The sequence below is a fragment of the Sphaerodactylus townsendi genome, linkage group LG10 (assembly GCF_021028975.2).
Source record: "Sphaerodactylus townsendi isolate TG3544 linkage group LG10, MPM_Stown_v2.3, whole genome shotgun sequence".
Taxonomy (NCBI): Eukaryota; Metazoa; Chordata; class Lepidosauria; order Squamata; family Sphaerodactylidae; genus Sphaerodactylus; species Sphaerodactylus townsendi.
Window position 1 is genome coordinate 31736182 of NC_059434.1, and position 13163 is coordinate 31749344.

The following is a 13163-nucleotide window of genomic DNA, read 5'->3' on the forward strand; positions in this document are numbered from 1 at the left end:
CTATATATATATACCACTTTTAGTCATTCAATAAAAATATCTTATCACATTATATATATAAAATGTGATAAGATATTTTTATTGAATGACTAAAAGTGGTATAAAAACAGCTTGAAAAGTCACCCACTCTGGGAAACAAATTTATGAGTATGTGGAAGACATGACCTTCTATCTCGTTGTAAATATGATGCATAGACGAACATACGCTTGGATTTTCAGTTTCTGTAGGTCTTTTCCTGAGTTAATTTGTGTAGAAATGAGTGTATGCAAGAGAGTGAGATAATACCTTCTGCCTTCTCCATATGCATTCTTAAGAGAGCCTATGTGCATATATCTTGCATCGCCTCTCTCCATGAAACTGTGACCCCCGTCTAATGTGAACATTAAAGATAGCTATGACAAGGAATTCTTGCTGCCGCATTCCCAAATATGTGCAATTCCACCATGTTTCAAATAGCATTCTCTTTCATAAATCAAGTAAATGATTAAGTAAGTAATTATGTTTTCTGCAAAATGTGAAATAGTTATTAATAGTTCAGGAATAATTTTGATACGTGAAGGTTAATTTCTGCAGAACTTTTATTTTGGAAGGGCTGCTAGATAATATAGTGTGCCAAAAATTCTTGTGTCATTAGAGTCATCAGGTTTGGTCCAGAGGAAAAGTGCTATGAATATCCTAGAATTCAGCTACTTCTGAAAGTTATTAATTGCTGGAGAAATAAGTCATCAAAGTTCTTAGAAAGAATGCTATTGTTGCTACTGAAACCTTGTATTTCGGCAAGAGCTGAAATAGTTTAATTTCAAGCCCAGGCTCACTTAAACTTTTAAACTGACCCTCTGTCATGATGTAATGAACAAATTGCCTTGTCTTGACTGGTATCTTAGCTAAATTCAATTTTGCACAGTACACCTCTTATATCTTCGTTTGAGCTAAAGTAATGATTGTCCTTCAGGTGGGCTCCCCTAGGAACAGAAAAGTTGGGGTGAAAGTGTTTTTCTTATTCTTTTAAGCTTTCTTTTGAAGTCTTCATGGTTGACTCAAAGTCAGTTGGAAGAAGAGTGGTAGTGGTATAGTTCCAGACAAAGGAAAAAATGTAGTTAGTGTCAATCACTTCCAAATTTGAAACCGACCTTAGAGCAAAATATTTTTTTTCTCAGCACACCACAACCACAACATAAAGTGGCTAGCTAGAAGTTCTCTGGTCTTTCAGGTGTGACTAGAAAGGAAGGAAGGAAGAAATAACAAAACCCTGGAAGCATAATCTTAGTGAATCGCCAGATAAAAACCTTGGAAGAAAAATACTTAAAGGTTGTTGTACATCTGAGGTGGTGTGAAATAAGAGCACATCCCCCATTTCTGCCCATGTATTTTACAGGTCATTTCCAAAATAGCAATTTTAGATTGTCTCATAAAATTCAGGTTTTGGAAGGTCCCCTTCCGAAGACTGGGAAATGATGTCTTGGAAAAGATGTTAATTGGATTTTGGGGTATTACAGTACAAAGTGAACTTGCACGGAGGAGGAGATAAATTATGTTTTTCTCCGAAGTTGAAGGTGGCTTGAAAGATTGATTACTACTTGTGCCATGTATCAATCAGACACAAAAGTAAGATGAGTATAAACAAGCTTTATATGGGTTCATATTTTTTAAAATACATTTGACAGAGCTTCAGGATGGGTGGAGAGACATGTGTGCTGCCTTCAGACTGTCAGTTAAAATGTGTGGAGGTCAGAGGGTGGAGCCATCAGGGAGGTTATCTGGAACGAGTAACACCACAAGAAGTGTTTCCCGAAGGAAGGAAGATTCATGTTCTGCCTGCTTGCTGTTGGCCTAAGAGATATCTTTGCTCCAGTAACTTAATGCTGAACTGGATAATGTAACCTTTTGCATGTTTTCCAAAGAAGGTGATGATGAGGGATGGGTAGTAGTTGGTATCATGCTGCCTAGAGACTGCAAATTGCAACTTTAAATGAGATAATTCAGTCTCCTTTTGGCCTTTTTGATTTGAAAAGAAGTGTTGCTTCCAAGGTTCAGGGCACACATGAAACACTGATATTTTCTACCATTAAATTCTTCATTTGAATCTATAACCTTCAGAGTCAGATGCTGCCCTCTTAGTTGTACTAATTAAACTCTGATGTCACTGTGGAATTTTACATAACAGTAATTGACATTTCCAGAGATTCAAATACAAAAGTCAAAGTACATCTAATGGATTCTTTTTTAAAAATGGGGGAAAAAGTTCATGAAACCATTACTGTCATCTTTTTTTAAATATGCAGGTGCAGCTGTGAAAAGTCCTGTAAAAAACGTGATGACTATTTGGAATGGCCTGAATATTTTATGGCTGTAGCTTTCTTGTCAGCACAAAGAAGCAAAGATCCAAATTCACAGGTAAGAACTGGGCAACCAAGCATGATATGCTGTACTGTATTGTCTATCGAAAACCACACACACGAAGTATTTCCTCACTGGGAGAAATTTAATGATTGGGCTGTGCCAACCTATGCCTAGGAAATGTGGCTTTAAGTATTCAGTGCAGAGGGAACTTGAAGTGTTTTTCTCCTTGGGGAGCTTCTTCTAATCTGGCACCACAGGGCAGCCCTTTGGTACTTTCCTTTCTCTGGGCCATGTCCAGATGCTGGGCCCTCTCCCTCCCCTTCCCTTGCATGCCACCCCTCCCTCCCTCCCCTCCCCTTGCTCTGACAGGGAGCGCTGTTGTCCCCGCTGTTATTCAACATGTTGTCCCCACTGAATAGTATCTGCCACCCAGAATCCTTTGCAACGTGCAAGTGTTGTGAAGCAACTGTGCCAGTGCTCCTTTAGCAGACATGCTGAGGTGACAGAAATTCGAAGAACACAAGGATATATATTAGAATGAGGTGACTGGAGAAAGGCAATGGCAAACCACGCTGTAAATCAAGTAAACATGATGCGATATCGCCCCATGGGTCAGTACTTGCACAGGGGACTACCTTTACCTAAGCAATGAAACACTGGTGACAGGATGAGGGGACTGAGTTTGGGAACTGAGGGGGAAAGCCAGGATATGAACGTTATCCTGAATATGGAGTTCGGAAGATTTGTATTTGGCTAAATGTTATTAATTTGCCTTGTTTCAGAGATCTAATTGCTCTCACTATATAGTTTCATACAGCTGATGGGAATAACTGCCAAACAAGTCAGGATGTTTGTGATTGGAGTAGGAGGTACCCATATATTATGTTTGTGTATATTATGTGTCGCCGAGTTCCTTGTGACTTATGGTGATCCTAATGAATTGATGACCTTCAAAACGTCCTCTCATTAACATTCTTGCAAACAGGTCTTGTAAATGGACGACTCACATTGGATCATCTCCTGTTATTTATTCAGTTTTTGCAAAGCTTGTCTCATTTTTTGCACGTATTCCTGTTTGTCAATTAATATGTTGGCAACTTTTGGCATCTTCAGAACTTGGCAAGCACAGCTTCTGCATCAAAGCTTAAGAAGTTCTTCTTCAGTGGGACTACTGGTAAGGTCATTCCTCTTTTGTTCAGGCAGAGTTATGCACACTTTTGCAAGGCCTCCTGAATGGGCTTTTTGGAGTTGGGGGAAGGTGCTGAAGGCACTCCCAGGTCCTCTCTTTGAGCCTTGAAGAAGATATAAGAAGATATAAATTAAGCACTTCTCTTGGAAATTAGTATTTTTGTTGCCATCATGTCACCCAGGCACGTGGCTGAATTGAGACTCTCTCCATCAGAAGGGAGATTTGCAACATCCAAAATAATGCAATAGTATTGAGGAAGGATCTGTCCTTTGCCCCAAGATGGGAAACCACCCTCTTTCCATCTATAACAAACTATAGCACTACCCTCCTTCTGCCTAGCCCAGCCATCCTAAGAATAGGAATGGCATAAGTTGGACATGAGAAGGGGGCCCAAGAGATGTGTCAAGGTCACTGAGACCTGTAGAAAGTCTGATGCCCTCCTTGTGCTGTTCGGGTCCAGTAGATAGGGGCTGAAGGCCTCTAAAAGTTCCATCACGAGGGGTTAAACCTTTGCATTCACCTGGCTTATAGTTCCCTAGGTTCACAGGTCACAGATCCAGTAGTACACATTCAGCCAAGCCTGTAGCAAAGTCTGCGTTCCTTTCCAACAGTCTCTCAATTGTTGAGGTGTGGAAAGTAGCTACCTGGTCATCCCTCTCAACATTTGTTTGCCACTACTGCCTGGACAAATACGGATCAGTTGAAGTGACCTTCTGCAAATGTGTCCTGCAACAAGTGCTCCAGAAGCAGGAAATTGGGTGGAACATTGGTTCTGATTCGAACAGAAAAGTATTCCCTCCCTGAATTTTTGGCACATAACCAACCTGGATGACTGTTGCCCCACTGAAGGAGAGTGATACTTTGGACTTACCGTGAAGATGTCTTTTCTTCAGTGGGGCAAAGTCATCCAGAACCCACCCAAGCATACAACTGTGATAAGGTGGAAAGGCCAGTAATTTAAACTAGGAGAATTGCAGGGCTTTGGGACGTCTGGAGAGGCTCAGCCCGCTTCGTCCAGGAGCCCTTGCAAAAATGTTCGTAGCCTTGCCTGAGCCCGGATGATTTTGCCCCACTGAAGAGAAGAAACCTTCACAGTAAGTCCGAAGTATTGTTCTTCTTCAGTAGGGCTGCACTTATTTCTTTGTTGATATCTATTTGTTCTGTCACACAATAACCTGGAGCTGGCTCCTCATTCATATGCAACAAACAGGCAACGTAGGCAAACGGATTTTCAGTCATCTACAGAATTCAAGTGAGCACTAAAAGAGGGCTTTTCATCTTGTTTTTCCCTCGTTGGCTTCCTGTTGGCATTTCTTTAAAAAATATTATGAACACAGAATGAAGGTTCATCTTTTAACTGATCTTAAACTAATATTTGTTTGGAATATGCTGCTACAGAAGGTGGTGATGGCCACTAACCTGGATAGCTTTAAAAGGTGCTTGGACAGATTTATGGAGGAGAAGTCGATTTATGGCTACCAATCTTGATCCTCCTTGATCTGAGATTGCAAATGCCTTAACAGACCAGGTGATCGGGAGCAACAGCCGCAGAAGGCCATTGCGTTCACATCCTGCATGTGAGCTCCCAAAGGCACCTGGTGGGCCACTGCGAGTAGCAGAGAGCTGGACTAGATGGACTTTGATCTGATCCAGCTGGCTTGTTCTTATGTTCTTATGTAATATGTGCAGCTTAATTATTACAGGGGTCATGTTGTCACTTAGCTCTCACAACTAGCTAACTTCAATGAATTCCACACAGCATTTTTATAACGAGTTGCAATCGTTATAAGTGAATTCGTTTTCAAAGGAAAATGAGTTCATTTATAATGATTGCAACTCGTTATAAATGTGCTGTGCGGAATCAGCCTTCCAGTGCTCAACAGCAACTTTATTTTGTTTTAGGTTGGCGCTTGCATTGTGAATTCTGAGAACAAGATTGTTGGGATTGGATACAATGGCATGCCCAATGGATGTAGTGATGACTTGCTGCCTTGGTCGAGAACAGCAGATAATAAACTTGAAACAAAATATCCCTATGGTAAGGAATATGTCTTGCATGTTGCTGTCACTAAATTGCATGCGGATAGCTGTGTTATTGTATTGTAGAAAAACAGAAAGCCAGGTTGAAGGCTAATATTTATTGTAGGCTGAAGTCTCCTTTATCAGTTGCCTGAAGTCTTCCATTGGAAAGGCAAAAAGAGATGATTAAGTACAAGAGCTACATGTCTCTGATATATTTTTGTCAAGCCCAAATATGTAAATGATAAATGCTGCGACAGTTCACAACAATAGAGATAAGTGGTAAGCCAATACAATATAACAAAATAGGGCACGAGGCAATATAAAGTATTAATATACATACACAATTTTCCTATAAAAAGTCAGCAAACTACAACTCATTTTAGCAGCATTTTAAGGATATCATTTAGTAGCATTTTAAGGATATTTGGCAACAGATCGAGTTATTTCTGGATCAAAATCTGCTGACAAAACCCCAGAACTCATCAGAAAGTTGATATATAGCCAGGACAGGAATAATCCAAAGGTCTCTGGGGACTATCCATTGATCCATTATTGTGTAAGATGGTCTTTTTGCACCAGAAGTGCAACTACGAAAATAATCTGAAAATGGATTTTGTGCTCTCAGTTCTGCCATTGGCAGAACATTAATTCACTCTGGAAATCATGAAGGCATGCCTGTAACTAGGGACTGTGAAAAATTTTAAACATGAAAGGAGAGTTAAAGAAATAGTTTCTATTGCACAACTAGTACACACCTTGGTATGTGTACTAGTACCGGTATTAACGGAGTTTATACTATTGCTGATCACCCTCAGTGCTTCCTGGTACCTCCATATTTCTAAGCATAATAAGAGAAAGGATAAGGGACTCAAGGAGGTTTACAATACACCTCTCCTGATCACTTCTAACTTCTTGGTCCACATAGGAAGTGCTACTGAATCTGTTCCCTGGAGATGTACCACATCAGTTAAAAAGGGGCCATTGTAGCTTTGTCCTGCCCAACACAGACCAATATGGAAGCTTTTCTTTCATAGCCTATCAACTTTTGAGGACAGATGTTACATAAGCATGCAGAAAGAATGTGGAACTGCTGCTAGCATGGCAGAAATCCTAATTAGGTAATTGAATCTGAGGACAGGTGGATTAGAAGTGTTATTAAAAATCTACGGCTGAAGTGTTTTAATAAAGAAAGGCTCTGAAATAATAATAGCTCTGAAAGTGGACTGAGATAAAATATTTCAAGGATTTATTTCATTTCTGATTTTGATTCCTATCCTGGGCCCTTTCCGCATGGGCGGTAAAGATCGCCCCAGGGACGCTAAAAACAGCATCCCTGGGGAGGGGTTCGCACGGCCGCAGCTGCTGCATTGCAGCAGTGCCAGCCTCGCAACCCCCAAGTGGCGAGAAGACTCTGCTTCTGAACCTCCCTCCCCCAGCGAGATTTTTCAGAAGCAGCGTCTTTCAACCACTGCCGCGCGAACGGCAGCAGCTGGAAGGTGCCATTTCCCCCGCACCGTCCTTGAACGCTTACCTCGTCTCCTGGCTTCTGGCTTGTCGCAGAGGCCAGGGGACACACCCCCCAGGCCTGCAACTCCAGAGCCATCGCTCCAGCCTGCAGGGGCGTGTCCCCTGGCCTCTGCGACGAGCCGGAAGCCAGGAGACGAGGTAAGCGTTTAGGGCCGGCGCAGCCTGTGTGAAGGCTGCGCCGCTGCCTGCCACCCTCCCGGGACTGTCCGTGTGAACAGTCCTGGGTGTGTGTGTCAGCATTGTGTAGGCTGATGCACCACTAGGGCCCTAGTGATGGCAAACCAGCTTTTCATGAGAATGCAATGTTCCTTGTATAAATATATATATCAAGTTTATCAGACGCATCATGCAGCTAATCGTAAATCATCTATTGTAGTTTGTTTACGGCTTCAGTCTGTAGCTCTTTAAAAAGCTACAGTAGCTCTTTAAAAAGCTGCTTAAAACCCGGCAGGTGGGGCTCAAATTAAAATGGGTGATTTCAGAAAAGCTCCAAAAAAGCTGTTTGAAAAACCGTGTGTGGAAGAGGGCCTTAATAGCTAAAAAGACACAGCCCTGCCACCCCAAAATCCTCTGCAGGCCTACTGCCTGCTAGCAGACAAGGCTGGGTGGGTGGGCAAGACCTAAAAGGCCACCGTATTCTCAGTTCTCGAGAAGCTCTGAATAAAACTGTTTGTGGGGTTCAAAGGCCCAGACTGCCATCCCTCTATACTGCTGCATATACCTGAGAGCAGGCAGTGAAGCTGGAGGAGGACCAAGGGCCAGAAAGACAAACAAGAGTGAGGGACTGGCAACGCCAATGCCACTTGTGCTGCTGCTTTGTGCCACCTTGCTGCTGTTTTGCCACTTCTTGGTTGCTGCTGCTGCTCTCCTCCCAGCATCTGCTCAGAAAGGCAGCCGAAGGCAAATTAAACCTCGTGCACCGAAAGCTGTTTATATGCTGGGCAGGTTGTCATGTCCTTGAGGCTTCTATACCACTCCTGATGGATTCTCTCTGCTGTTGAACCTAACTACTGCGCTTCCGCTGGGAGTCTGGGACCCGATGGTGTGATATTACACTGTTCCCAAGCCTGCTATCAGGCTTGCCTTGTTCTCAGCTTCCACCTCCCTTTTCTGCCTCCCTTTTCATCCCTGGGGCCCTTATATGGGCACACCAGTCCTCCAGGCTCTGCCTGCCCTGACCCGCTCATGAGTTGCTAGACTTCTGATTGGCTGGCCAGTGATGAGGGATGCTGGGGCCTATGAAAACTGCCTGGGTGCTAGGAAGAAACTTGCAAGTTCCGGAGGATGATACTTGTTTGGCCTGGCCTGTCATACAACTCCTCAAGTCATAAATGGGACCTGCAGGTAATTCCAGGGACCTGCACTTTTTGTTTCCTGACAAACAGCTGTGTCACACTGAAGCCTGGACTGCTCTTAATTATTTTCTTGTTTTAAAAAGTATACTTGGTATCTTGTGTTTTGCGGGACTTTACAATAGAATCTCCATGGCAAAACAAGTTGTTATACATCATCATCATGCCTCAGTTTCACCCCATCTAGACAGATAGCAATTCTGTTTGTTCAGATATATAGTAACTTGAGCCTTCCACATATATTTGAGACCATAATCAGATGATCTGGATCTTACCAGTATTGGGTTTTTTTTCAGATTGTTTTTTTTCAGATCTCTTTGTATTGGATGCCTGAAATAGCCCAGTTGGTTAAATGGTTGCAGCACACTTTTGCTCTCAATCTTTCAGCACAGGAAGTTTTATTTTTGCAATGCAAAAGTTTCGGTTTGCGGTTTGATAACTGATGGTTTTCCCGGTAATTTGGCATAACGTACATCTTAAGCTTTTTATTTCATTCCCCTGGTATCTTATTTGTACTCAGCCACAGGAGTTCTTTCCTGACAACTAGTCTAACTAGAATAAGTGTTTGTTTACCTCCAAAAGACTGGCAAATATAGGAACATTTATTCTGTGCATAGGAGCTGACTTTGAACAGATCTGATTTCCAATATTTTAAGACCGATTCAGAAATGATTAAGTATGTGTTTTAAGAAATAAACATTTGTATTATAAGTCACTCCACAAGCTAGGGTGAGCAAAATGAAATTAGACTATCACTATTTTAATTATGTTGGCATATATGCTACAAGTAAATGTTCTTCAGAAAGGAGAAATCCTAGTTATGTACATGTTCCAGTCATATTTTAAATATATTAATTACTCTAAAACATGTTTGTTGGCTAGATAATTCTAGAGATATACATATGTGTTTTGGCCCTTCCAAATGATTTGTCTGGAATTTTATACAACTGTTGTTGTTAAAAAACAATAACAAAAACAAACTTTAATCAATAACATTCTCATCTCTGCTTAGTTTGAAGAAGCTTTACAAAGCTGAAAGAGAATCCAGAGAGCTGTACAATCATTTCTGTGTATCCAAGATGAATGTAGGTGTTACCGGAAATGGTGGGAGCCTCTCTTTTAGGGTGGGAATAATTAGTGAGAGCAGACTCTTGGCTTTGGCAAGCTCAGAATCTTGGTTGCCTAGGTTTACCAAAATCAGTTTTTGTAAGAAATTCTGCAGGAGAGCAACTAAAGTTTAACAAATTTATTTAGGGATAATGGGGGTATACAATCAAACATAGTCCTAGGATATAGGTCTGGAATAGATGAGTGAATTGGGGAGTAACGGTTATAGTCACCTGATTTTGGAGTGGAATGGTCCGATGAACAGAGCTGAGCAGTCTGCACTTAACTCTGGTGGAATAACAATGTATTGTGAAACAACATCACAGACAGAGAGGTGTCCAGAGATATTGAACAAGGGCTACTGGGAGAGGGGGCTTCTTATAAAGGGACCCTCGGGGTGATGCATAGTGGCCCTTAATCTCCCAGGACAAAGAGGAGTTCTGCCTTTCTGGTGGAAGACAAGAGACAGACATCAACCTTAATGGTTGAGTCATTAATCTAATTGGTTGAGGCATAAGCTTGATGGTCCAAACTTGGGAGTGCCTGAAAGGGGGGAGGTAGCTCATGAAATTAGAACAATGACAATGCAAATGAAGTGGTTGTTAGAGAGGTTAGTCAGAGGAGGAAGTATTGGGTTAATACAACACTAGGCAGGAAAATTTGGAGCAAACCCATTAACAAGTCCTTACTCTTTGCATGGGTGTAAAGTCCTGACTAGATGGGAATTCTCTCCAGGGCAAAGACATTGTGCTCTCTTAATCCCTTCAGGAAGAGGGTGAGATAGGTTCTTTGCATGGCAGATATGGGTGAGGGCAAGTCCAGACAAGTTTTACTGTGTTCTTGTGAGTACTCTTAGCCAATTCAGAGAATGGACATCCCCTTTTTGGCACTGTACTTCTAGGCATCCCAAGGGTTGGCAGAATGGGTGGAGGTATCACTGTCTTAAAACAGAGTCCCTGTACCCACCCATCATGGGTTGGTCTGGTAATATGGGCTTCTTTTTCTCAAATAGTAGCTCTCTGTGCCACATGGCATACTGTATTTGAAACATAGGAAGAAGAGTTGGTTGTTATACCATGCTTTTCTCTACCTTTAAGGAGTCTCAAAGTGGTTTACAATTACTTCCCTTCCACACAACAGATACCTTGTGAAGTAGGTGGAGCTGAGAGAGTTCTGAGAGAACTGTGGCTAGCCCATGGTCACCCAACAGGCTTTATGTGGAGAAGTACACTGCTCTTAACCACTGTACCACATTATAATATGTAATATGGCATTTGGGTTTGTTTCCTCAGAAAAGAATCCGACAGGGCATATGATACCCAAGGTGTATATCCCAGACAGAGGGTAGGATCCAGTCAGTTTTTTTGTTCAGTCATGCCCAATTCTCTTCCTTACTGCATCATAGCCATTTTGTTGGTTGAAATGGACTCTATCCTCTCTTTTTTCAGAATTGTAGTAAAGTTGATTGGCTCCGGCACAGAGATTAGAGATACTTTTTGGACACATGGTTTGTTTGCAAGCAGTGTGCTTAATGTAGAATTTGTATGTGATACCAAAGGAGATTTTGTTCCTTCTTAATAAGCTGCTATTATTTCACAATTAGAATTCTAGGTGGGTAGCTCTGTTAGTCTGTAGCAGCAGAATAAATCAGGAATCCAGTAGCAACTTAAAAACTAACCAAATTAATTCCAGCATAAGCTTTCAGCCTGATGGATTTACATTTCAGTGTGTCTGATAAAGGAGCTTTGACTCTTGAAAACTTATACTGGAATAAATTTTGTTAGTACCAGTGAATTTGGTACCAGTGAATTTATTCTGCTGTTTCACAGGAGCCTAGTATGTTGTCCTTGGCGACTGAAAAGGGAGCCATTTTCATTGGATTGTTCCAAACTGATCTTGGCAGTCATTACTGATGATGGTAACAGGTACAAGATTTTCTAAACCAGTTGTACTCACTCTTTGTTGAGCACCACATTCACAATTACCATCAACTGAAACAGTCGTATTTACTTCTATCCTGAGCATGAGGCCTGGACTTCAGGGAGGCTTTTCTATTCTCTGGAAGGAGCTGTAGCAAGGTGGGAAACAACTGACAACTTTAGTTTTCATCGGGGAAGAGTCTTGCCCACTTTTCTGAAACATAGGGTAGGTGCCACATTGGGGAGCAGTGGCGTAGGAGGTTAAGAGCTCATGTATCTAATCTGGAGGAACCGGGTTTGATTCCCAGCTCTGCCACCTGAGCTGTGGAGGCTTATCTGGGGAATTCAGATTAGCCTGTACACTCCCACACACGCCAGCTGGGTGACCTTGGGCTAGTCACAGCTCTTCTGAGCTCTCTCAGCCCCACCCACCTCACAGGGTGTTTGTTGTGAGGGGGGAAGGGCAAGGAGATTGTAAGCCCCTTTGAGTCTCCTACAGGAGAGAAAGGGGGGCTATAAATCCAAACTCTTCTTCTTCTTCTTCTTCTTCAAAATAGCAGATGACTCCCAAGCCACTGAATGGGTATCACAGGTCTAAACAGACATTTTGGGCTGTAGTTATTTCCCCTCCTGGTTTGTGTCCAAGGCGGCATTTTCACCCAGTCCCTTCAAAGTACTTGGTGCTAATCTTCTGTTTAAGCTTTTTCTAACTGCCTGTGATTAAAATATAGCTGTTGGTTGAAAGCAAAAGGACTTTCTTACTATTTCATTGTACTTCCCAAAGCAGAATCTTAGTTAGCAGAAATATCCATATGAAAACATATTGTCAACAATTTCTAGAATTGATTGTCCTGTAGAAGCCTATATCAAAAGATGACTTCTTTTCTGAATTACAAATAACTATATTTTTGGTAAACAGCGTTGGAAATCTCAAGACCTGATGTGCAAAACTGAAAAGAAATGAACCATGTCCTCACATTGGCAATTATTGTTTTGAGTCAAGTAAATGTTGGTGGTAGGAACAGCCCAATGAAGTAGAGGCAGTCACAAATTTGGATTTATTGATCGTGTTTCCCAAATGAATCTACTGGAGTGTTCTGTAGGGCTGTTGTATGCCTGCCTTTGATTATGCAAGTGTGTTTTGTGTTTTTTAGGAGAGAGGGAAGTTTAAAGTGGAGCCAAGCCATTCTTTCCTTCTAGAACAAGAGGCGTTCACCTTCACATTGGCCGCTTCTGCACGGCCACGCTGGGGGTCGGGTCGGCGTACATGACGCCGACTCAACCCCCCCGGGACCGTTCGCACAAACGGTCCTGGTAACGACCAGGAAGACGGCGCCGCGCTGCGCCGTCGCCCGATCGACTTACTGTCCCTGCGACCGTCTGGCGCATCGCCGAGGCCAGGGGACACGCCCCCTGCCCTGCACGACTGCTCCAGAGTCGCAGGGCGGGGGGGGGTGTCCCCAGGCCTCGGCGATGCGCCAGGCAGTCGCAGGGACGGTAAGTCGATTGGGCAAGGGGGGAGGGATGGCGCCTTCCAGCCGCTGCCGTTCGCATGGCAGCGGCTGGAAGCTGCCATTTCCCAAAAACCTCACTCAGGGTGCGAGGTGGGAAAATGGCAGCTTTGCGTTGCTGGGGAGGAGCAAGGGCGGCGCGGCTGCAAAGCAGCTGCGCCCCCCCATGCGAACAGCTCCCTCGGGACGGCGTTT

The 13163-nt window shown here is 42.9% G+C and overlaps 1 protein-coding gene across 2 annotated transcripts in view; it reads left to right on the plus strand.

The window, feature by feature from the left end:
* The window catches only part of DCTD (dCMP deaminase), a 34003-nt gene that overhangs the window by 3496 nt on the left and 17344 nt on the right, over positions 1–13163 (plus strand). For both annotated transcript variants that reach the window (XM_048510226.1, XM_048510225.1), the window contains exons 2-3: positions 2284–2395; positions 5433–5568. In XM_048510226.1, the coding sequence (XP_048366183.1) occupies positions 2345–2395; positions 5433–5568 (187 nt within the window). In that variant the 5' untranslated portion in view covers positions 2284–2344. The remainder of the gene's footprint in view (positions 1–2283; positions 2396–5432; positions 5569–13163) is intronic.